Source organism: Daphnia magna, linkage group LG7, assembly GCF_020631705.1.
Source record: "Daphnia magna isolate NIES linkage group LG7, ASM2063170v1.1, whole genome shotgun sequence".
NCBI lineage: Eukaryota > Metazoa > Arthropoda > Branchiopoda > Diplostraca > Daphniidae > Daphnia > Daphnia magna.
This window is the reverse complement of record NC_059188.1, coordinates 11,520,988-11,546,457: the sequence shown is the minus strand read 5'-3', so window position 1 is coordinate 11,546,457 and position 25,470 is coordinate 11,520,988. Positions and strand designations below refer to the sequence as shown.

The 25,470-nt window shown below is 43.7% G+C and overlaps 1 protein-coding gene and 1 long non-coding RNA gene across 5 annotated transcripts in view; one reads left to right on the top strand and one right to left on the bottom strand.

Annotated features, from left to right (window-relative positions):
* Positions 1-143: 143 nt before the first annotated feature.
* LOC116926384 (mucin-3A) lies at positions 144-9,187 on the bottom strand. Of its 4 annotated transcripts, none has more exons than XM_045177263.1 (6): positions 9,042-9,187; positions 8,887-8,974; positions 7,285-7,372; positions 7,075-7,180; positions 6,444-6,966; positions 144-6,413 (listed from the first exon to the last, which is right to left on the bottom strand). In XM_045177263.1, the coding sequence occupies exons 2-6, from the start codon at positions 8,905-8,907 to the stop codon at positions 402-404; spliced, it is 6,750 nt and encodes a 2,249-aa protein (XP_045033198.1). In that variant the 5' UTR covers positions 8,908-8,974; positions 9,042-9,187; the 3' UTR covers positions 144-401. The 4 variants fall into 4 exon arrangements, with proteins under 4 accessions (XP_045033198.1, XP_045033199.1, XP_045033196.1 ...); XM_045177264.1 differs by having other exon boundaries at positions 144-6,398; XM_045177261.1 differs by having other exon boundaries at positions 144-6,966.
* The window catches only part of LOC116926445, a 26,275-nt gene continuing 7,962 nt past the window's right edge, over positions 7,158-25,470 (top strand). The window contains exons 1-12 of the long non-coding RNA XR_006649768.1: positions 7,158-7,390; positions 7,490-7,598; positions 7,695-7,861; positions 7,923-8,238; positions 8,309-8,424; positions 8,533-8,707; positions 8,820-9,125; positions 9,184-9,486; positions 9,549-9,656; positions 10,762-11,371; positions 11,435-12,310; positions 12,367-25,464. This is a non-coding gene — a long non-coding RNA (uncharacterized LOC116926445). The remainder of the gene's footprint in view (positions 7,391-7,489; positions 7,599-7,694; positions 7,862-7,922; positions 8,239-8,308; positions 8,425-8,532; positions 8,708-8,819; positions 9,126-9,183; positions 9,487-9,548; positions 9,657-10,761; positions 11,372-11,434; positions 12,311-12,366; positions 25,465-25,470) is intronic.

The following is a 25,470-nucleotide window of genomic DNA, read 5'->3' as shown; positions in this document are numbered from 1 at the left end:
CTGTGATTTATTAAGGATTTTTACCTCTGAAGTTAATGTGAGACATGTACCCTTAAGAATCAATTAAAAAACTTATAGAATATGGAAAGCACACGTTTCTTTGGCGTATTTAAGTAACGAAATTAGAATAAAAAGAAAAGATATCGTGACGCTGAATTGTATTTTCAGATTATCATTTCACGACAAAACAATCGGGACAATCTCTATGGCCATGAGTTCACAATTCGCATTATAGACAAAACTTACCGAAATGCACAGGAAGTATCTCTCCCCCTTTTTTTTCTCTTTTCTTTTTGATTTTAAACTGGTACCGAAATTGCCAGACTATGTAAAATATATTGCATTTTTTTTTTTTTTTTTTACTTTCACCATATAGTTTTAAAAATTGTTTCATTTAATTCTTATTTGTTTTCATTTGGCTTGCTTTGACCGAAAAGGCTTTTGGAAAGAGGACTAATGCGGACGCCGTAAACACCGGAGTCGAAGAGCCTTGGCCTAAAGTTACCTGTAACAGTCACTGTGGATTTCGACTCTTTTCCTTGGCGGAGCTCCGTATGGATTCGACGCTGGTCAACCTTTTGCTCCGTCTCTTCAGTGTACCCCATTTTCCTTTTGGTCGATCCTCTTCCCGTCTGATGCGGTTGGCTAAAAGAAACTTCAGAAACGCTGGAACTGGCCGACAGAGTCTTCTGCTGGACAAGAGTTCTTGAAGAAGGAATGAGTGATACGACATCAATTTTCTGCTTCAGCTGGAAGAGAATAGACGGCGATCTGAAAAGTTTGCTGTTGACGGCACATGAGGAAGCTTCGTTAGGCAATCGGCATGTCCTGGATGACTCATCAAAGACCAATCCCGTGGCGCAGGAATAGACGTAAATGGTTTCTTGGCCTTTGTCATTTTCAAAACATTGATAGAAATTGTTACAGTTCAGCGGATAGCGGTAAAGGTCGCCCGAGCAGTTGATTTGGAAAAAGCCACCAACTCCTTCAGAAGAGCTAGCTGGATCGGTAATCGAAGTGATGTCATCGCATGCTCCTTCAGACGGAGTCAAGCACTGAGATGTGGCTTCGTCAAAGACGAGTCCTGGAGCGCAAGGGAAGATGTAAACAGTACGATCTTCATTCTCTCCGTAACACTGGTAGAATCGAGAGCAATCGAGTGGAAATTGATGGAGTTGGTTAAGTGTGCAGTCGATGGCAAACCCTGCGATCGGAGGCTGCGGAGTTGTAATGGCCGGTTTGGATGTAGTTGTAAATAGAGCAGAGGCAGACCCTGTGATATCCAGTAATCCTACAGAACCCACTGAGCTGGAAGAACTGATAGATGTCAGAGTTCTAGTGATGAAAGAAGCCCCGCCAATGCTGGTGATGACACGACGACTTTCAGATTCAAATTGAATGATACCCACTGTGCTTCCGGATGCTACAGTGACGGTAAAACTAGCCTGAGACGTACGTGTGAATTCTGTCGAAATCATCAGACCATCCGAGCCAATTTTAACGACTCCGTAGATTGTTCCTGCTCCAAACGACATGGCAGTCGTTGTCGTCGTGAAGAATCCATCGCCAATGTTGGTTACAATCGCCCCCTGGGCGTTTAGCAGAGCAAACATCTGTCCAGGTAATATGGTGAAAGTTGATGTTGAGCCTCCTTCATTAACCGTTACAACTCGTTGTTCTTTGTAAGGTATGATACCAAAGGAGCTAGCTGCTGGTACCGCCAAGTCACGCTCGGATGCGAATTGTTCATTGACTCCCAGTTGGATGATGGCCGAAATTGTCTGGGGCTGAGCAGAAAACTGGGCAGAGCTAATGACGATAGACTGAGACAGTTGGAATTGCTCCCTGAAATACATCACGCCGAAATTTCCCAATACAGCAGGAACGTCAGGACCCGTTGAGTCGCTGACCAGCAAGTTTTCGGTGGTGAAAGATGCTGCCCCGATTCCAGTCACGACATTCTGAGCCGAAAGGACGATCAAGCCGTAAATACTACCAAGGGGAACGGTGATGGTTGTTTTATCTTTGGTAACAATGGGATTCTGTACGATCATGGTTCCATCCGGTCGTATCATCATGATGCCAAGTGTTGCTCCAGATGGGAAGGTGATTTTAGTTTGGCTGGTTGTGAAGTAGCCGTTTGAGATTCCGCTAATTTCACCTCCTGTTGTAGAAACCATACCGAAGATGCCCCCAGATGTGAGTGAGAACGTCGTTTGCCTTGAAGACGTTTCGCTTTCTTCTGTTACTTTAATGTCGCCGGATGCCATGATGGCACTCGTAGAATCCGCAGGGATCGGTAGAGTCTGCACTGGAACAGCTGATTCTTGGCGGCTCAAAAATGTGGCATCGCCGACCTGGAGGAATCCAAACAAAGACTCGACTTGGGAAGTTTCGACAGAGTTCAGATTCAAAACTCCAAAAACAACTGAAGCAGATGATCCGGTAAGCGTTTGCGTACTAAAAGATCCAGTTCCAATGTTTTGCAATGTTCCAGAACTCGTCGTGCCAACAAGTCCTACAAAGCTCTGCGAGCTAGTTATGATGGTGAACGTAGTTGTGAATTGAACGACTGAAACTTGGATGAGTTTACCATCAATTCCAACTCTAAAAACGGAAACGGAGCTGCCAGCAGGGAATGTTATGGTCGTTGTTGCGGATGTAAACATGGGTTTGACGACATTTGTGACAGTGCCTACTCCATTGCTCGGAGTGAGGACGCCGAGGAAAGTTCCAGGTGTGATTGTGAATTCCTGTTGATTTTCTCCAACAATTGTGACAATACCTTTTCCACCTTGTGGTATAATAGCCAACACATTGCCGCTGGGAACGGTCAGATCTTCCGTTGGTTGCGAAGACTCAACCGGTCCACCTACAGTAATGAATCCCGAAACAAATTGCTGGTCTCCAGTAATGGCAGTGGAAGTAGTTGTGATAACTGTTTGAGAATTAGTCGTCGTGGTCGTTGGTTGAAGGACTCCGAAAGAGCTAGTGGTTGTACCGGTGGTGAAATAGGATGTGGTAAAAGTCCACCCACCGATGGTAACAACTCTTTGGTTGAAGAATTGAACCGAGCCGACAAAAGTGTTGGTTGGTACCGTTAATGAACACGTTGATGTAGTGGTAAGAATGGTTTGAGTGCTGATGATTTGGCCAGTAGCTCCTACTTTAACAATCGAAAATGTCGTTCCAGGTGGGAAGGATGTAGTGGTCGAGCTCGTTGTGAATAAGCCGTTAGCAACATTGTTCCATACTCCACCGGATTGGGTGGTATTGATGACCAGGATTGCGCCAGCTGGAACAGACACTGTAGTTTCGCTGGAACCTTGTTCTCTGATTACAATTTGAGAACCAGTTCCTTGGCTTACTACTCCCCAGGTGCTGCCAGAAGGTACGTTGATAGATGGAGTCACTTGTTGAGTATTTTGAATGACTTCTTTTTCCCCAATCGTCAGGAAACCTTTAATGTCATCAGCCGCGGGCTCCGGAGTTGAAGCAGTGGTCGTTATTGGCGAGCTGGTGCTGGTTACCACTTCAGGTGTGATGGGTTCAGACGGTACAGGTATCGTCACAACTGGAACAGTTGGGACTGGAGTGACCAAGCCACCGGATGGAGTGTCTGGTGCGGATGTGATAGGCGATGGAACAATTGTTGTGGCACTGCCAATGTCAAGAACAGCTGCATACCAGGTAAATTCGCTAGAAGCAAGAGGATTTACTGTGTTCATGATTTTAATTGCAAATGGAGCTCCACCGATGCTGGTAATGATGTTTTTACTGTCAGTGGTTTGTTGGATGGTACCGACTGTGCTTCCTGGACTAACAACGATCGAAATGACGCTTTGTGCTGTTCGGGTGAATTCAGTTAAAATTATTTGTCCTTCCAAACCAATTTTGATAATTCCGTATTGACTTCCAGGTCCAAAAGACAATGTCGTGGTGGTGGTCGTGAACAATCGATCGCCAATGTTAGTAATGGTGGCATCTTGAACGTTGAAGATGGTGAATAACTGGCCAGGTAAAACTGTGAAGGTCGATGTAGCTCCTCCTTCAGTTACCGTCACGACTCCTTGACTTGCCCTAGGAATAATTGCAAAAGAAGTGCCCGATGGAACGGACAGTGAAGAGACTGAATCAAAAGAATCCTTAACACCAAGTTGAACAATCACGGAGATTGTCTGGAGTTGCTGTAAAACAGAAGCTGAATTAATGACGGTCGATTGGGATAGCTTGAATTGTTCGCTAAAGTAAACGACGCCAAAATTGCCCAATGTTGCTGGAACGTTCGGCCCGGTCGAGTCGCTCAGAAGCAAGTACTGAGTCGAGAAGGAAGCAGAGCCGATTCCGGTCACTACGCCTTGACTGGAGAGCGTCAACACACCGAAAACGCTTCCAACTGGAACGGTGATGGTTGTTTTGATTGTTGTATCAATCGGTTGTTGAAGGCTCATTGTACCATCGGGCAAGATGATGACAATGCCGAATCGTGTGCCGAATGGGAACACGAGTTGCGTAGTGGTCGTAGTGAAATAACCGTTCGAAATTCCAGTAATTTCACCACCGTTTGTCTGCGTGACGATGCCAAGAATTCCTCCGGAAGGAATAGAGATTGCAGTCTGTTTGATCGAAGTGCCATCTTCTTCCGTGACTTTGATCTCGCCCAAAACAAGAATTGCGCTCGACGTGCCCGGAAGAATTTGGATTGTTTGCACATTGGTGGTGGATTCCTGGGGACGCAAGAAAGTTGAATCGCCAATCTGAATAATGCCCGACAGCGATTCGACTTGGGTTACGTCTGGTTTCGGATGGATATTGACAATACCGAAATAGATGGGTTTCGATAATCCTGCGACCGGCTGTGTGCTGAAACTTCCAGTTCCGATATTGCTGATGACTCCAGTGCTAGTGGTAACAACCATACCAACAACGCTTTGTGTTTTCGTAAACAAGGTGAACGCTGAAGTGAGCTGAACAAATGATACTCGAACTAACTTTCCGTCAACTCCGACCTTAAGAATCGATACAGTGCTGCCAGCTGGGAAAGTGATAGTTGTCGTGTTGGATGTGAAAATGGATTGGTCGACGTTGGTAACGATACCAGCTCCGTTACTAGGAGCCAAGACGCCGAGGAAGGATCCTGGAGTGATAGGGAAATCAGTGCTGCTTGTTGAACCTTCTTCAATCAAAGTGATGATTCCTTGTCCGCCGTGCGGAATGATGGCAAGCAAATCTCCTCCAGCAACACGAATTTCTTTCGTGCCCTCGGAGGGCACGCCTTGTGCTCCAACAGTGATGATACCTGAAATGAATTGTTGATCGCCGGTGATGACAGTTGACGTAGTTGTGATCGTCGTCTGAGAAGAAGTCGACGGTGTGGAAGGCTGAAGAACTCCAAAGGAGCTGACTGTTGTATCCGTGGTGAAGTATGTCGTGGTGAATGTCCACCCTCCGATGGTAACTACCTTTTGATTGACAAATTGAACTGAACCAACAAAGCTGTTTGTTGGAACGGTCAACGTGCTAGTGGATGTAGTGGTCAGAATAGTTTGCCAGCTGATTACTTGACCTGAAGGTCCAACTTTAACGATGGAGAATGTTGTTCCAGGTGGGAAAGATGTGGTGGTTGAATTAGTGGTAAACAACCCGTTGGCAATATTGCTCCATGATCCACCGGTTTGGGTGGTGTTAATCATGAGGAATGATCCTGGTGGAATGACGGAGAATGTCGTCTCGCTCGAGCCGTCTTCTTTGATGACGATTTTGGAACCATCTCCTTGACTTGTGACTGCCCAAGTGACGCCTGGAACAACAGTTACGGTCGAAATCAACTGTTGAATCTGTGTGACTTCTTTCCCGCCGATGGTGATGAAACCCTTGATATCTTCAGTTGGGCTAGGAATTACCACTGTACTGGGAATGGTGATGGTAGTCACGGGCGTCGTCGTAACGGCGGGAGTTTCAGGTGAAGTGACCTCTACTACCGGAGCAATTGAAGACCCTTCACTTATCGTTTCAGTTGTAGTTGTAGGAGGAGGCTCTGTTACGATGACAGTTACAGTCGTAGTTGTTATGGCTTCTGTCGTCGATGATGGTGTAGGTGGGGCTGCAGTAACCGGTGGTACCGTGACCGGTGCTTGAGTCGGTTTAGCAGGTGCAGGGTCAGTCACAGGGGCCAGGGTAAATGGAGGAGTTGTAACAGGGGCAAGGGTAGGTGCAGGGGTAGTAACAACGGGTACCGTTACGGGCGGTGTAGTGACCACAGGTACTGTTACGGGCGGTGTAGTGACCACAGGTACTGTTACAGGCGGTGCAGTGACCACAGGTACTGTTACAGGCGGTGCAGTGACCACAGATACTGTTACAGGCGGCACAGTGACCACAGGTACTGTTACAACAGGCACTGTTACAACAGGCACTGTTACAACAGGCACTGTTACAACAGGTGCTTGAGTTGTGGTTGTTATGGCCTCTGGGGTAGTGGTAACAATCGGTAATGTAACTTCTGGCTTCGTAACAGTTGGGATTGTTACCACTTCAGGTGGGGAAGTGGGGATAGGTGCTGCTGGGGTGACAGGAGATACAGGCACGGTTACAGGGGCTTCAGTTGAACTTATCACTACGATTGGAGGAAGATTAGGTTTCGTTGGGGTTGGGGTTGTGATTACAGGAATCGTCACAGTAATTGGTGGTGCAGTGACAGGTGGAAGTGTTGGTGTAACAACTGGAGGTCTTGCTGTAGGTATCGTGGGAGGCGGCGATGGTGGTGCAGGTGGTGCGGGTGGTGCAGGCACACCAGGGTCCATGGGCTTCATGCTAACAAAGAAAGCGTCCAGTTGATCTTTAGGGCACGGTGGAACTGACAACTCAGGGCCAGTACAGAGTGACCGGCTCTCATCAAAAACGGCCATCGGTCCGCACATGAACCGGAAAATGGTGTGCTTTCCATTATTGTTAAAGTCGACGCATCTGGAACGTCAATCAAAAAGTAAGATATTTGAAATGACACAAACCCTTTTGAAAAATTCTGCTTTCAAATTGAAAATGTTTTTTTCTTTATAATGTGTGATTAGATACCTGAAGAACTGAGTGCAGTCAGTCTCGTTACGTTGGAAACCCGCACCTTTGCAGACAAAGGGCTCAGTATCCGGAAAGCCTCTCATGTCGATCATCATAGCCCGAGCTGGAAAATTTGCATTTCAAATAACATGTCCGTGTTTATAGTTAATTTCATGGATCTCCACGTTTCTTTTAGTGCGTTTCGGTTCTAAACGTAGTTATACTTACTATGGCGGCTCAAAATTCTGTCTGCGTGGGTGACCCTGCAGGAAAGGGAAAGCGCCATCAAGAAGACGAGACATCCCATCAGCCGTGACTTTTTAAAATGAAAAAGGTATATTAATTTTTTTTTTTTTTTTCATTCTGTTGGCTTTAGCATCTCGTTAAGTAGATGCTCTTCACAGGAGTCCTTATTCGTTTGTTATTTTTATAGCGAACATTAGGTCGGAATGCCTTGATAGCAATTTTATAGGCGCTGTTGTTAACTTGATTGCCTTACGGCGGAGGAGGAAGAAAGAAAAAAAAGAGAAACATCTTCAACAGTAATGCTATCTTCTTATTTCTTTTCTAATCAAAAACATAATTTCAATGAATAATTCAGATTTCGTTAATCTAATCCTTTTTCTGTTTAACTGAAGTGTAAAAATTCCGGATTGATGCCCATCTCGAAATGGAAAGATGTACAGGAATTTTATCAACTTTCTTTGTGTCCCAGTGACATGGTTGACAAACAGTTTCGTTGTCAAGTGGGGAAAGCGCAGACTCCCCGATACGGATCGTGTGTGGTGAACTCCGTACAAGTTTGGTAACAGACACAGATGGAACTGACAAAAAACTTAAACGGAATTTGTTTTTTTACTTATAAGGATCTTCTAGAAGCCGCAAGTGGCGAGTTCTTTGGGCTCGTCTCTTTCGCAACACGTTAACTGTGAAATGAAACAAAGTTGTTTCTTTTCACAGACATCTCGAGAACTTAATAGCCCAATATAAAAAAAAAAGGGTCTTGGCTTACGTGTCCCTTTTGTCCTCTGGGCAAAACCCTTAGATGCCAAAAAAAAAAAGGCACCTGACACGAGATTGAGATTTGATTTATGTCACTACGGGTGTGCTGATGGAACTATGCCCTAAAGCTTGAAATTCGAAATTGACTGTCAATTACCGCGTATTCTTCAAGGACAAAAGGTAATTTTTTAAAAATTTGGTAAGAAATTCAGTGATCAAAAGAAATGTAAGGAAATCATGAATCATGTAGGCATGAACAATGAAGATAACACGCACCCTACATTAAAGCAATGTGAATCGGCCCGTGGGGAGCCATGTCGTGACTAGACTTTTTCGGCCTACCAGACCCAGGAGGAAAGGAAAAATGTACTGTAGGCTATGTTTACATCAAAACCCGCCTCCCTTTTCTGGACGGCATATGGTTGTTAGAAAAAAATATTTGGTATTTTGATCAGAAAAACTTTTTCCCTGCAGCTGCCGGCCAGCCTTTGCTGGAAGACATTTGCGATTGAGGAACCCGACGTCGATAAATCTTTTCCCAGACGCCCAGCAGCGTAGAGAAGAAAGAGAAAGGGAAGGTCAACACTGTGTGTTGATTTCACTTTCGCCCCAATGCCCGACTCAGCGCTTCTTCCCGTCTAGCCAACCGGTAGGCGGAGCGTGAAAACCCTCAACAAACTTCGAGATAGTTCGCTAACTGACGCTAAATTACCTACGCCCATCTGTCGTTTTTGTGTGTGTGTGTACATGTACTTTTATAGATTCACGCAACAATTGCACGCAGCCGTTGATACTACAAGGAAATCAAGTAATAATTGCTTAACTTACCGGCAAGGGCTTGGCTATCATTTTGCTGGATTTCTGGTAAGCCGCAATATGTGAGATGATTAAGAATTTTTTTTTTTTTCAAATCTATCTTTAAAACAACAACGAAAGTTAATAGACGTTAACTAATACTTAAATTTTAAATGAAATTGATTTACCTTTTAGCTTTGAGCCGAGCTGTTGGACTATGGCGGAGGTGCGGGAAGATGTTTCAGGAGGAACCGTATTCGAAAAACGCTCAGGTCTTTATTCGTCTCTTTAGTGGATATCCTGTGCCTTTATATAGCCAAGCCTTTGCAGTAGGAGGTGTGCAGTGTATGCGTCTAAAGGATGCACCATCCAACCAATAACACGCCCGTAAGGTTGGCTGGTTTGCTGGTCGCGCGGGTCAGCTTTTTCGGATTTCTCCGGTTGGGCTCTCTGTTGAGCCAGCGGCGATAGAGACTCGAAGAAGATCCAGCGTTTTCTATACAGTATCTCATCTCCTCTCTCTCTTCGGATATTATGTCTGCACCAACAAATCCAAGGCCAACTGGGCTCTTCAACAAGAGACACAAAATAACCACCATGAAGTGGAATAAGTCCAAAACGATCACGTACGAGGTACTTTTGTTGTAATCCATTCTAAAAAGCTGTTTTTTTTTTCTTCTTCTTTTTCCAAGTAGCCAATCAAATAAGTCAATGTTTCGCCATATGCACGCACTAATGGACTGATAGACACAGATTGGAAGCTCGTCTTGGCCTTTCGAAGAAAATGGACTTTATACCTGATGGTGAGTAACTTCTTTTTAATCTCCGAGTAACCGAGTAGAATTGTTACCGTCTGTCGAGTCATGTCACCAGATTTATAGGCATTTTTTTTTTCTTTTTGAATTGTTGCATGTCATCAGTACTCGGTATGTGACTATCCAAGTATCCAGTCACTCTTACTTTTTTTTCCTTTTTTTTTTTTGCTTGACATCCATTTTCGTGTGTTGCTCGCAAGGCTCGCAGACGTTCAATGTCGGGAATTCCTTGATACGCAAAAACAAAAACAAGAGAAATGGATTTGAAGAAGATGTATACATTTTCCGCTGTTAACAGCTATTCCAGCTTTTTTAGAATTTCAAGTTTGGGAAATGTAAAAAATATCCGACTCCAACGACAATCCGTGTAGTCTCAAACTGTCGACGCAAAAGATGGGGCAGCTTTTTGTGAGTGTGTTGCCAATCTCAACTAAATATAGGATAGCGAATGGGCGATAAAATGTCATCCGCGCCGGACGATCAATCAAGGAAGGGAATGTCGCGCATTTCCTGCCGCAATGTAAAAAAAAAAAGTATATCCCATTGTGTTTTTGGAAAAGATGTTCGGTAGTTGATTGGCTAACACGCAATTGCAGAAGGTTATCATCTAATCTTGGATGAGTAAAGGACAATACCGATCCGTTCCATTTCAGGATAGGGTTCGTAAACCATAAGAACATCAAGCAGTGTATCTTTTTCCTTACGAGTTTCCTGCCAAAAAAGATGCAAAATCCTTTTTGGTTTGCATGTTACATTCACCTCTGGAGATGTTACTTTTTTTTTTCTCGTCGATTTCCAAGGTTATTTAACGTAAATGTTATTCACCTTTTGTTTTTTTTTCGGGTATTTCTGATGTTTTTTTTTCACCGGCCGCCAATGTAAAAGTAGGGAGAAAAAAAAAAACTAAGTTTGATTTACGATCCCCACGAGCCTTATGATCGTCTTTTCCCTTTTCAAAATGGGCTGGTGTCCAAGCAAAACTCACTGTCGATTTGTCTAGCCCTTGCTCAGCAACAGTTGCATAAATGTACCGTGTAACCCAAAGCACCTTCGAATCACACATGAATATCTAATAGCTTTTCTTGTTTTCCAGCAGTTGTCACGACACCCCGTAAGGAAAAAAGCAAGATCACAACAAAGTTAAACAAATTCAATGATTCTCAAAGACTCGTGTCATCTGCCATTTTTTTTTTTTTTCTTTCTAGGTTTTGGTTTCGCTTGACAGACTTCCGCATGTAGCAACCATCGGTTTTCCCGTTCACAACGAAAATCATAATCCATATATCATGTCATATTTTTTTTCCCCCCCTTTTGTCTTATTTTTACTGGAAAATTTTCAAATCCTTGAGCTTTTTTTTTTTTTTCAGTTTCAGATTGTCAAGTCATAGTCTGCACCTGTACAGCGGTCCCGCAGAAAAATAGAATGGAAATATCCTTGCCAAAAAATCTGAAGAAGATTTCGCTGTACAGTATACGAAACATCTGCAAAATAACGATGCCTTTCACCATAGCGAACACGACCCATTGTGACGATAGCAACGTATAATATTGGGAAGAGAACGAAAAAACCTTGACCGGCAATTCATAACCCACGGATCAAACGACAATAAACAAGAGACCTGTTCAGTGCCGGACCATAAAAAGAGGCGATATAAGAAAAAAGAAAAAGTAAAGAAGAAAACGTTGGCGGAGAAAACTCTTTGGTAAGTTTTCAGGCGAATTTTTCCTGCTTATATCGGTCCGATTTTATTAAATAGTCTGTCCAGTATAGTTCTACACCTAATCGATCATGCGGGAAAGCTGCGCTTCCTTCAAAGGGGAAAAAGGAATGATACTGAAGAGAGTGACGCGCGCGGGTTTCCATTTTCTGCCCATAAATTAAACATAAAAATATGCAATTTTGCAACAAGCATTTTTAGGTCATCGCTCTTCGACCTTATTATTGCACTTACGAGTGGGACGGGAAACGAGTATGCTGATATCTTACAAACTGACAATTCTAATGGAAAAGCCATTTTGATGAAATTGTTTCCTCTCAATGAAAGGCGAAAAACAGCCGAGTCTTGTTGAAAGAAACATGTGACCTTCTGCTACTTTGCGGTTGAAGAGGATAAAAGAAATAGGTAGCGAAACTTTCACCTTCTCTCGTTTAGTAAAAAATAACTGGTTGCGTGACGAGTCATCGGAATTTTCGACAGTTATTGCAATCACACCGATGCTACTTTGGTGAACATCGTGGAATTGTTGAGTTTGTGTATGCCATTTGTCATCCGGACGAAAGCGGCAAACGCAGAATAATATTTAAATATCACTTGTGCAATAAAAATTGTCTTAGTTTGGCTGGGAAAACCCTAAAGAGGGGGGAAGCGTGAAATTTTTCCTTTCGAAAATCTCTTGTGCCATTTTCTTTGCCTTTCGAAAAGTAATTTGATGTTTGTTTAATAAACAAATGGCCACTCCTTTTAAAGGTGCAAACAAAAAACTAAAGTGTCAATATCTTTTTCTTTTACATGTGCTGTATGGAATCAACACGACGACCTGATAACGACGAGGTGGGGTATCGAACAATTCGTCATCTGTCACGGATCACGTGACCGTTTTAGCCATCGATCACCATCCATCTTGTCCCTCGCTATTCCGAGGTATCCAAACGATTAAAGGTGTATTTGAGTTTGTATAGTTCGTTCGTTTATTTTAGGAATTGAAAATCGAGATGAAGAGATAACCCGAAATCAAGTGATTACCAGCACAATTGCTTCATTTCAATCTTTCACCTGTGTGAATTGATAGAAATGACATTGTCACTTGGAGCCGGAAAGAACTCCAAATGTGAAAACACTTGTCGACTGTATAAGAACAAGTCGTGAAATCGAAAATATTTACTTGGCAAAAATGTGTGAGGCTATTTTATGTTCCGATTGGCGAGAAAATCTTTTCATTGTTTGGTTTAACACCACACACACAATTGGAAAAGAGGTTTATTCTTTTAGAAAGTTCGGTAGGTGTTCCAGGTGACCAGTTGACGAGTCACGAAGTAAAAAATGTTATTAGCTCTGTCTCGCCCACAGTGCCTCCCCCCAGGTCACATTAGAACAAGAATGGAGCCACCACACAGTGAGAATCATCACTTTCGTAATAATGATGTATGAACGAGGATGTTCAGCTACGTCTTGTTGCTGTGCTCATAGCCATTCTTCTAGAATTCCTACCCCTTTTGCTCTCAAGGTATGGAGTGCTTTGGGTAGGGAATAAACACAACATCAATTCATCATAGGGATCCCTCTTTTTTATGGTTTTGTTTGGGCGTCGTTGGTTTTTGCTGCCACAACACGCGCTGGCGTGTTGTTTTTCTTTCTGGTATCACCTGCGTGATGGATTCGTTTATCTGGAATCTGTTGCCATCCCTTTTTGGTTGGTCCTCTACTCCACCTATTAATTTAACTTGTCGAGTTGGATGTCGTTCTAGTTCATCCTTCGTGTGCGATCTCTACGCAGACATTTGGACGTTTGCCAGTAGATAACTAAAGAGACAGTCTATCTTATATTCCCCCTTCGTCATAAATGCATCAATCGCGTCCGAAAAACTTTGAATGGGGACAACGTTTTCCGCTTTCACTCTTTCTCTTTTAAATTTATTTATATCTTTTTCTTTTTTTGCCGAGGGATAAACAAAGGAATTCGTTTTCTAAGGCTCCCTTTTTTCTGCCAGCTCATTGCTGTTTCCAGGGAATCTTTTCGCTAATCAGCTGCAAGCTATAGTGCGTAATATACAGTCTCCTTTTTATTCTTTTGCCGTTGGCAGTAGAGTTCTCTTCGAGGTCGGCCAATACGTGTGACGTAATGTTCTCTCAGTCTAGCACAAAGAGTTACCGCTGGCGCACACCTTAAATTCCCCTATTCGGCGTGCCAGGTGCTTATCAGTTCTGATAAAGAAGTAAAAGGGAAATTACTTTTTTGCAACAGTGAATTTTTTTTTTTCACTATTCAAAGTGTGTGTGCCATATAAGCCCACCATCTATTGGCCGTCTATTCAACCTGATGGTCGAAACGTGGTATTCCCAAATCCTTCGTGGAAAGGTGGAAGAAACCAAAACAAACAAGTGAATAACGCAAAACTTAATGTGAAAAGTTTTGAGTTTTGGACGCGTCCCACGCAAACCGAGCCTGTCAGCGTGATTATTTCCTTTTCTTCCTGTGTTACGCTAAATTGCACCGTTTCTAAGTGAAGCTCGTCTACCTTTCGGCCCTTTAGTGCTCGCCGTGGTGAAGATGTCAACAACGTATCGGTAAGTGGTTAAATATCTCTATGCAAATAGTTTTTTTTTAAAAATGAGATTCGTTACGTAATTAGTTTTAGCTTTTGGCCTGTAGTGCAATAGCTGTGGGACTGTGAATTTAATTCGTAATCAAAGTGGAAAGTAACAAACGTGAAAATTGCATGTATTTTAAATTAAAAGTCTTTCAGGATCAGAAGGTTTTGGTAAGTTGCTATCGTCACTTACACTCGGAAGCAGAACTGTGCGATCATCACGTCAGAAAGACTTGTCTAGTCGGGGGTCCGAACGCACGACTTTCACGATGGTAGTCGTACGCGATAACCACATGACCAACCCAACACGATAGAAAGTTCTTTCTACACTTAGTGTATAGTTGCTCCGCTTGGGGGAGCAGCCGTTTCTATAGGACTTTGTTTTTGTTTTTTTCATATCATTAAAAGATCCAATTGGAATTGATCCAATAATCCTATTGCCATAAAAATAGAACTTGGAAACGTATATTTTGGCGACCGACATCATTTGTGGCTATTTACAAGTATTTTCGAAACAAAAACGGTGGGGAACACAAATCGATTATATCACACAAGAAACGCATCGTCCAAATCAGCAGAGATCGAAAAAACGTTCATAACTTTTGTAAACGACGATGTGTTGATCAAATTGGCACATATGCGAGTACACCCTTTTTTTTGTGTGTGTGTGTCTCTTTTTTTTACAATAACAACGTAAACATTTAACAACCACAAATGAAAACGACAATGCGACTAGACGTCGTGAAGAATGTCTGAAACACATTTGAAACACCATCATCATTCTGAGCATTGGTTTCTTTCCTCTCTCCATTTGTTTTTGTTTTTCTTTCATTGTTACAACAGTTTGGTGGCAATCCAAGGCAACTGTCCATGACGGAAATAGTGCCAAGAATCGTAGGCCAATTTGAGTCCGAGAACAGCAATGGCTGCGACTTCCACGTAAATGATTGAATGGAGGATCGATATGTTGCGTTCGTTCATTTCGGCTTCCGACGTGGCGTTTCTCAGGTAGTTTGGATCGTCACACACTTGATTAGGCAACAAGTGTAACACTGGAATCTGTACGTATCCGAAAGTAGTTTTTTATTATTATGGCCTTGTTTTCTGATTAGACTTTTTCATTTTATTTTGTGGGCTTACCTTTTTACCGTCTCGCGAACAAAGTAGTTGAGACGAATCGTTGACGACGTGGCGGTATTTCCATAGCCAATCCTTAATTTTACAACACAACGAATTTAAAAGATTAGACGGACGATTAGCAATTGCGTAAATGTTTAATTGCTTAAACCGACCCGAACTCTTGTGGCCGTGTTGCAATCGCATTCCCACGAGTTGTTGTACAGATAAATGTACTTGAACTGGAACTCGAATGGAACTTGCACAATATCATCCAGCGGAATCTGAATGGAAGAGCGATGGGCGTTTAGAGTGTTGAAAATCAAGTTTTTAAAAGACTAACGTACCTCGCTGGGTGTGATGAAGTTGTGCCGCAAACTGAATCGGCTAAAATTGCGCATGAAATCCGATCCGGATAAATTGCGGATCGATTCGATTCTGTTGGAATCAGCGATGAGAACCTTGAGCGGTGGATTGCCGTATTTAATCACCTGATCTAAACTCGTCAACTGCCTTAGTAAAAACAATCCAATTAAATTTGTATTATTTTTTCCCCGCCGCAATTCAAATTCGTACGTTGTTCCCGCTGACGTCAAGTTCGTTGGTAAAATTTGGGAGCTCTGCAGGTAGTGACGTCATCTGTCTATTCGAACAATCGACCTGCACCGTGTAAGATCCTCTGCCTCCTATGCCCGCGCTGACGAATTCGCAATAACAACCCGATGTCCGGCTACGACATTCTGCTGCCACAGTCTGCGTATCGTTCAACAATGTTTACGTTTTTATGTTTTCAAATTCAGACGGTGGGGACAAAAAACAAACAAAAGTGTACCACAAAAACTATTTTATGTTGGCTGACACTCAACCGTGATCCGTCTTGCCCAGTTATGCAGGACAGATGTCAGTTGGTGACGGCCTGGATGAAGTCCTTTTTTTTTTACCTTTTTGTTCTTTTCTCTTTTGATGATTGAGTAGCTTAAGTCGATCCAAGATTCTTTGTGCTGCGCGTCATGACACGTCAAGCTATCGCCGTTGAGTAGCACGCCCTGTTCGTGCAAGGTCAGTACCCACTGGAAATTACCCTGGCAGTCCCATTCGTTACCTGGCGACATTCGACGTGAAAAGTGGATCTATTATTCTTTTTTTTTTAATGTATCGATCGATTACACGTAGCCCAGAGACCGACTACTCGGCCATTTGAACGTTAATGATCGTATCGATCTCCTTGTTCTCTAGCTTTGCGATGATGCCAAACTGACCTGAAAGTTCCAGGGTAGACAAACGACTGTTCCCGTTCATCATTGATATCACGTCAGGGATGCGGTCCAGTTTGTTGTTGGCTAAAATCAATATTTCCAGCTGGACCGACTGCTTGAAGACATTCCACGCGATAAAATCGAGACGTGAATTGTTGGAGAAATCCAATTCGATCAATTGCTGCGGAACTGGCCATTGTTCTGCCTGTTCTAAATGGCTGTTGCGTATGGATAACTTTCGCAGGGCTGGATATTCGCCTTCAAAGAGTCCCGATTCTTTCATCGTTTTAAACCGACCCTCGACGATATTAAGGCTCACAATGGACGCAGAACAATCGGCCAGATAGTCGCGTGTGAAATGTGACACTTTGTGGCAGGTCAAGTTGCCCATCTGAAGATCGCATCCATTTCTACAGCAAAGGCACGCTCGCTGCTGATTGAACTGAAAAGGCCTTGCAGCTTTATTCCAGCTGTCACCGCTAGAATTGTTGATGCCGATGACATTGACGAACGCGGAATGGCTGACTGAAGTCGTAGTAGATAGGTCTGGATATATCCGCCGCTCGCTCTGGCACGTTGCGTTTACAAACACGAGCACTAGCCATACAATCCGAATGGTAAAAAACTCGCCATCCGACCTCGCCATGCTCTGTGACTAACGGTATCTCTTCGTCCTAGAAAAACCAGAAATTAAATGAAACATATATTTTTATTTTCACGATTTTCCATGTTTCATGTTGAACGCGAAATTGAATATTTTGGTATCGACGAATAACGGCGCTGGATGTTAAACGAACCGCGTGGGGAAAACCAGGTTTCAATTTTTAATATGTCCTTTTTTTTTCCCCCCCGATTCTTATTGATTCAGAAAAGACATCAAACAGTCACACCCATGTATGGCAAGTTGGCGTATACAAAATCGATACAGTCTGTGCCAGATGTTTGGCCGTCGGCCTACATCTGCTGTGCAGTCTAATACATGGGGGCTTTCTTGTCGACACAATAAAAAGGTATATAGCCAAAATGGTATAGCGAACAAGGACAACCTTTTGTCACACTTAGCCGCGGCTGTCTGTCCGTTCCCGTCCGTTAACGATTTGTTATTAGATAACAAATGAGCTTCTTCCTCTCGTTACACAACCATCCGCGAAACATGTGGTCGATTAACCCACCAGTGGTTTCGTGGAGAACGAATGTCGACACTTGTTCAATTAGAAGTAAAAAAATAATAATATGAACAAACTCGGCCGGAAATGCAATATAACTTTAGCCGTTATACCCAAAAAAGGATTTCGAGGCATAGATTTTAACGAGCAGAACTTCCCTTGCGCGTTGGAATGCATCGTAAACCTTATGGGTATTTTTCCTGCTTTCTTATTGCGTATATACAAATCCCGTCGCACCTATTCCGGCGCTGTCTGTTGCCGATCGGAACGCATCCAGTATTTTCCCATTCGTATGCTAAACAGTCGGCAGTTAGAAACTTATGACTAAATATAAATCAGCTGCTCAGATGGGTTCCATATTCCTCTACAGTTTTTTTTTTTTAAAAGGCACTGGCCGCGTTTCCGGAAAAGGTATAACTTCCATTTGTCTGGGGGTCTTGGGTTCTTTCCATTAAACCCCCCTGTTCGGGCACAAGGTTCGAGAAAATAAGAGGCTTTACGCTGTGAAACGTGACTGGACTAGTTTATATCTGTGAGCCCCGGCATGCCTGTCGAATAAATGAACCGTTTGCGACCTTCGAACTCAATTTCCGACATTCATAGAAGAGCCAAGGCTGCGAGACTTTGATCTTCTCATTAAATAAGAAAATCCTTCTTGATTAACAAAATTGACCATTTCAGCCAAATGTTATTTCCCCCCTTTTTGGTTTAATGCTGTCCATTTTGTTTTGTCTTTTCCTGTGCCTGCAACGAATTCCAGGTTGCGCTCTTTCCAGCTGGCGTCCGTCCATAAATGGGTCAAGGGTGGCTGTCATAATAACACAGACTGTTGTACGAGCAATGTCACTCACAAACGGGATCTTTTCCCCCATCTGTTTTCCTTCTTTTGTTTCGTTTTCCAGACTTCTTGACATGTTTCGCCATCTATACAGTGTTGGTGTGTTTCTGGACAAGTTTTCTTTTGACCATTCGTTAGAGTCCGGTTCCGCATGGAAAGCTGTCTGGTATTGTTTACAGTCACGGCCTTGTGGTTATCATAACGTAACACTCATCGTCGACACATTTTTGTGTGTGGCACGGTGGCATCGTGAAGGATGGCGCTAAATTTACGATTACGTCAAGCTTATGACGTTATATAATCCCGAATAGATTAGCCTTGCATTATAGTATACTGTACATATATTTAGATTTATTATCTTTAAATGCGTATCAATGACGTAATTGCTTCAAACATGGGTTTTTGGAAGTTGACAACAAAGGACTCGGTACGACAGGTCGCATTCAAGGACTTAACCGTCTGTCGGTGTATACTTGCGTGTGGCCTATACGACGTCTTTGGGCTGTGTAAATATAGACGATGGAACGCTTTCCGGGAGAGAATGGCATCAATAATGTCAAGAATTTCCAATCTCATTGCCCTTGAAAAAGCAACGCCCTCCCGCCTCCCAGATTGACACGTCGCCTTGTTTCTTGCTGACGGACAGTTTGGCTATTTTTATTTCGAAAATGTACGCTCAACTTCTCTAATCGCAAACTGTGCTTCTTTTGTGCTATTGTCCGTGTAGTGAAAGTTGAATTGAGAGAGCCCGAAACAAATGAGAAACACCGTTGGGGACGAATAGATAAGAGGGAGGTCTCACGCGGAGAAAAGCCAGCCAACTTGATAAACAATCGCGTTCAACGCAGCGCTGTTGATTAGACAGCACGTCCTATTTGACGTGTGACTGTCATAAACAAGAAAATGACTTACTGCGTTACACATTTCTCGATTGAAAACATAACGAGCGTCGACAATTGAGATGCACAGAAAGGAGTAATCATATACCTAGTGATGGCACAAAAGATAACAGACGGGCAATTTTCAGGAAGTATCCCTTTGATGAGAAACCGACACATCGGCGTCGCACGTTACACTGAAAAAAACCAATGTCACTTAAAATAATAACGACTTTTTTTTTTTCTGATCAGAGTACGAATGGGTGACGTTATTTGTGGTTAAGGCCGCACTTACGCGGATGTGTGTTTAACCGCAACAAGAACGAGATCATGTGTGTGATTGCGAGAGATAAGCTCTCTCGGCGACACAGCAAGCTGTTTCCAACGAGTAAATGCACTGTGAGAAACATTGTCGGTACTAAACGGAATATATATATATGCCAGACACTATACCACTCCCGGTGTGCGTGTGTGCGTGCTCCGGCGCATGAGCAGTAGTGAGCAGAGCTCCTATAGTCTCTGGCCAGAACCTTTACAGTCCCAAATGGGCTAGGCGAGAAGCCTCCGCCGCTAGGTAAAATAAATAAATAAATTTTAAAAGCAAAAACTTTATGCCTGCGGCTTTTAATTCTTTTCGGGTTATGATTTTCGGTATAGAAAATCCGTAAGATGAAACAGCAACTTTATTTATGAACTTGGCTTTGCCGTGCTTTTGTTTGGGGCCATGTATTCGCTAATGCCACATACTTTGTCTTTGTTTATCTTTGACGCAACCTGCAGCCGACACCAACTGTCAATATCGATCGATTATTAATAGGATTTCTTATCGCTGTTTGAGTTGAACAGATATACCTTTCACTCGCCCATTTGTATTTGTCTTAGTGACGAGGTGATTCACCTTGAACTATCGCGCACGGCCATAAAATCCGATTTCCGCACGCCAGCTCTGATTTGCATAAACATTGTTAACGATGCGCAAACTCGTGACTGGTTGGTGAAAATGCGTGAAATTCCCGTCTACGTCTACACCAACTAAAAATAGTGCCGCACGAACGGCAACCTTGTCTACTGCAGCATATACACATTAGATAGAACTCTAGCACCTCTCTCGAATCTAAAGAATAAACAATCAAACAATGCGAGCATTTTCGTGACGTGGCACATTTTTTCCTTTTTTTTTTTTTCATTTTCCTACGTTTTCTCAGGGTCGGCCTGACCGGAGCCACCGTATAAACACGCGATTTTATGTTTAGTCTTCTTTTTTTTTTGTGTGTACTCGGCGTGCGCGTTTCAAACCGCAGCAGCTCTCGACTCAGAAAGCAAAACTTCAGGTTATTCCTGTTCGTTCCCTCCCTTCCCCGAGGATCAATTGAATTCGTTGTATAAGATTTCATTAAGATGACGGAATGATGTAGGCAATATTTTCTCTATAGAAATGGGCACAGAGAGGCTTCCAAACCGGTTTCACCTTGACTCGTCTGGTCCTTTTGAAACATAAAAGAAAAGAAAACCAAAAAATGGTCGAAAGATTGTAATGATGTTTTTATTTGATGCTTTTCATTGGCCATGTTTGGTGTGTGTGTGTGTGTGTATATATTTACAGTATCAAAGAGTTTTTTTTTTAAATCAAATAAATCGTATTCCGGATCGTTCTTCCAGTGGAAGAAACCGGATTGCTGTTTTCTAAAAAAAAAAAAATAATAAGAGGAAAGAAAAGGGAAGCAATGGAGGACGGGCGACAGCATCAAACTTATTAAAAAAAAAGGGGGTGGATTGATTTCTAGTTTTTTTTTTTTCAGTATCTTCCTGGAAAGTCTGGCCGAGTAGGTAAATAACAAAACTTCCAAATTAGAAAAAAAAAGAAAAGAAAAAGAGAATACTTTTGATATTTACACAAATGACAGTGGCATATACGACACAAAATGGTGGAAATAGCAAAAAGCCAGAACTTAAAAGAAACATGTGGCTGGACGAGTAGTTTTTTTGTTTTTGTTTTTTTCTTTTCTTAAATGTAGAAAAAAAAAAGGTTTAAATTTGTCGACAACGCACAGGAGAGCCCCAGTTGCAAATAGCTCCAACCGGATCGAAAGAAAGACGTGGTGGACAGGTGTGCACCCATCCGCTAATTGGTTCGGTTTCTCCTCGGCCAGGACCTCGTGCGCAGTGAACGAATTTCGCGCAATTTTCCGGATAGGCAAAATTGCCAACGTCGTAACAAAAGACGCGTCCGTCTTCGTCGATTTCTACTACGTTACCATTCACGCTTTGGCCTACGGGAACTCCTTGCTGGAACACTTCTGCATCACCTGTAATATCATCTTGATTGACGGTCGGTCGGCTGACATTCAAAAGTGCAGCGGGTCGGGGCGAAACGGGAGACACTGGACGTCTGGAAAATTCTTCACCAAGAGGTCGATTGATTGGTGCTGGAATGGCGATGACGATCGGAGCACGTGGTGTGGGCGTGGTCGTAATAATAACCGCAGTCCTGGTCGTCACTGGTGTCCTGACGGTCGTCGATTGTCCCCTGGAATTGAGCGGCCGGCGTCGTGAAACTACTCTCCGTTGGGTGGTTGTTGTGGGTTTCTCTGTGGTTGTTGTCGTTGTTGTTGTTGTAGTGGTCGTCGTCGTTGCGTCGGATAAAGCGAAAGGAGATTCGGTGTCAACGTAATCGAGCGCTAATTCTTCGTCGAAGGCAAAGATGTCCGCAGGGTCCGCGTCCGCTGGATGGTCGAAGATGCTGGACGCCGTGGTGCTGCTACTCGTCCCTATTTAAGTACATTCCAATGATTTTTCAATTAGATAATAAATACTAAGAAAATGAGATTTCAAGAGTCTTTTCGTGCGGGGTCAGTCGAGTCGTTTTTGCTCACCACCTGAGTTTGGTCATGACCGTCCGATCGTAAAGACCAGTCGACTGCCGGCAGTCGAGTCATTTGAAAATTGTGAAACTGTTGATCAAAATACTGTTCCAACGAAGTAGTTGGATCGCTGTTGCGTCCAGCCTCTGGAACAACGTCCGGCGTTACAACAGGCACGTCCGGAATGACATCAGGCACGTCCGGAATAAACGTCTGTTCTTCCTCAGCGGCCGGATAGTCGTAGGACGGGCTATTATTACTACCGTCTGATGATGGATAATCCACAGATGGATCGTCAACGGATGTTTCCTCTACAGTGGACGTGAATCGTCGGTTGGGAATGTCGTTTACGTCGTCGGTCAATTTCGACCCGACCAGCAAATGGCCCGACATGGCCACTTGCATCACGTCATTGTCCGTCATTGACAAATGGTCGGGATGGGCAGAATCGGACACGGTCGTCCTGTACGTCGATCGTCGCCACACTGTGTCAAGTGGTAGGTAGTCACAACGTCACAAGACAGTCGTTTATACTAAACTACTTTGATAACATCGTTTTAGGACCTCATTTTTACCTTGCGGTTGAGCTGTGGGGGACGCCTCTTCAGTGAGGATGACGATGGTCGGACGGGCACGTTCTGTCGTCGTTTCCACTTCTTTTACCTCTTCAATTCTATCAGGTAAGACACACAGAATTTCATTTATTTTTCCTAGCCTTTATTACGACCCGTAAAGCCCCCACCCCCAACTTTTTGGTTTAAGAATTTACGGTTGTTTTTTTTACACGTACTTTATGGTCTGATTGCCTGGCCGTCTCCTTTGCAAAGTCGAATATTGCGGGGAATTGGGTCTGGCCTTTCGAGTGGAAGTTTCTTGCACCGTCTCGCTTTGTTCGCTGTTTTGTTTTGTTTTTCAAAACAATAGAACCATTCATCAGCAATTGGCGGGATTCGTTTTTAAAACACAAAAAGGAAGAAGCCTCGAGCGTGTGAAGATAATCAACCGATTCTCTTTTTCACGCGGCATTTGTTTTTTTTTTTTTGTTTAGTTAATGGTGCGAAAAAAAACTTACCGCGTTGAAGACGGGCGGATAACCCTTTCAAGAGCTTGGCGTTGAGCCGAGCTAAGACTGATGGATTGGCCGTCCTCTTTCCGGCCGCGTCCCGACCCCGTATTCTTTTCTAGCAACTGTTTCACAGCATCAACGCCACCTGTGACCACACATTAGAAACCGTTAAAATTTTTTCTTCCTTTCCCCTCATTATTATTATTTATATTTGCATAATAATAGCGCGTTAAAAGCGTTCACGTGAATACCTAAATCGGTAATGAGCTGCAGAAGCTGTTGCAGCTCGTCGGGTGTGGTCTCCGCGTTTTTGGATAATGGCTGCGGTTGAATTTCGTCGACGTAATCGAGCGGTTCGGGTTCGGCAGTTGTTGTTGTGGTAGTTGTTGGCCGTCTGGTCGTTGTCGGTCGGGCCGTCGTCGTCGTCGATAGCGCTAAAAACGGTTTGACGGTGGTGGTCGTTGGGGCGCTAGTTCCCGTTTTGCAGATGACGTTCGTGGCGTAATCGCAAGAGTCGGTGAACTTGTTGAAATGCAAACCTACATAACGTGACACGACTCTTTTTTTTAAATAACAGCTGGAATTGAGTTGGAAAAAACAAACGGGAATAACTCACCTGCTGGACAGGTGAAGATGTGGGATACCATACCAGCGGCCGTGTCTAAACACCAGAAGTATTTCTTACAATCTTTGGCGTTCGGGTAGAAACCTTCTTCCTTGCACTCGAAATCGACGATCGATTCGGGGGTGGTCGGTGGTTCGGGAGTGGTGAATGGATTGAAATCCGCTTGATTGGCAACCTGAGTTGTCCTTCTAGTTGTAGTGGACGGGCCTCTTGTTCTATCGCTGTTGGAAGTCGGTCGTCTCAACGACGACGGTCGAATTAAAGCGCTGAAAACGCAATTGATTTAGACCAACAAATCAATCTTTTTCTCAAATTCAAAATTGAACTTACATTGTACTCGATGTGCTAGCGTCTGAATTGCGGTCTTCGATGGCGTTGATCGGACTGATGGGAGGTAAAGTCTGGCCGTACAGAGCGGCTTTGGCAGCCTCGATCAATGGATACTTTCGCCCAGTGCACTGGCCTCGGAAGTCATCGTTATCGATCGACCAGAACATGATACCGCCCAGGTCATTGTCTACCACATATTGCGCCTGTAGATGACGTCACATTGAGGCAAGTCCAGCCGACCGTGAAAGAACGTGAAATGTTACCTTTTTAGCCGCCATTTCCTCGTCGTCGTAACCGACCCATTCGAGCGCGTTGTGAGCGAAAGGTCCAACGGCTTCCGGGTCGGGTTTCTCGACTGCCCAATTTTCAACTCCGATTTTCTCGCAGATTTCGTAGTAGGCTAAATAACCTTTCTCTCTCGTAGCTTTGCCCGCTTCGGCTGGCCCGTCTGCCGGACTGCCGAGCTCCGTCATATCGGGATTGACCAATCGGAACGATCTGCCGTAGGTCGGAATGCCCAGCACCAGTTTATCAGCCGATGCTCCGTTGAGCAGGTAAATCTGAACGGTGGAGTCCTGAATTGTTTTCGTGACGAAAGACATTAGCTTTGCTTATTAAGGATGACACAAAAGCAATTCTTACGATGTTGAGCTCTTCATTGGGGTCAAAGACGTCCTCGAAATTGCTGCGGGCTCGCAGCGGGGCGTGGTGATTGACCTGGGGTTCAGTGGCGACGTGATAATCGTAGCTCAAAATGTTGATGAAATCCAGATCTCTAATTAAGCAAATGAAACCTTTGCCCTTCTTCTTTTGCCATTTAAAAACAAAAAATAGAAACGTTACCTGTTGAGCGAACGAATGTCGAAACCCAATTCGATCGTGTCCACACCGGCCGGGACGGCCATGGTCAACAAAAGCCTTTCTCGATTGCCTTTTTCGTTGTTAAAACCGTCTCTCAATTCCTGTTTTTTTTTTTTTTTAATTTCCAAAGCACATTGATTAAAATATGCTAATCGAGTAGACCCTTGGAATTTTGTTTCGTTCTGAATTGCGACACATGGGTGGGGTTGTTACCTTGACAAGTTGGGCGTAATTCTCCCTGTCTGCAGGTTTGCTACCTTCGCGAGATGCCGGATATTCCCAGTCGAGATCAAGGCCGTCGAATTGATGTTGACGCAGGTACTTGATAGCTGATCTGACTAAATTCTGACGCGTCTCAGGATCAGCCACCAGTTTGGAGAAACGAGCAGACCCTTCGTTCCAGCCACCGATGGCCAGCAAAGTCCTCAAGTTCTTGTTGTGGGCCTTGAGACCGTTGAATTTGGCGTAACCCCCTGTTCACATTATTAAGGTAAAC

Excerpts from the sequence above, each read along its gene's own strand:
- LOC116926384 (XM_045177261.1), bottom strand. The coding sequence starts at position 8,907 with ATGATAGCCAAGCCCTTGCCG. Across the intron at positions 7,181-7,284 it reads CAGAATTTTGAGCCGCCATA|CTCGGGCTATGATGATCGAC; the intron begins GTAAGTATAACT and ends CAAATTTTCCAG. Across the intron at positions 6,967-7,074 it reads GACTGCACTCAGTTCTTCAG|ATGCGTCGACTTTAACAATA; the intron begins GTATCTAATCAC and ends TTGACGTTCCAG.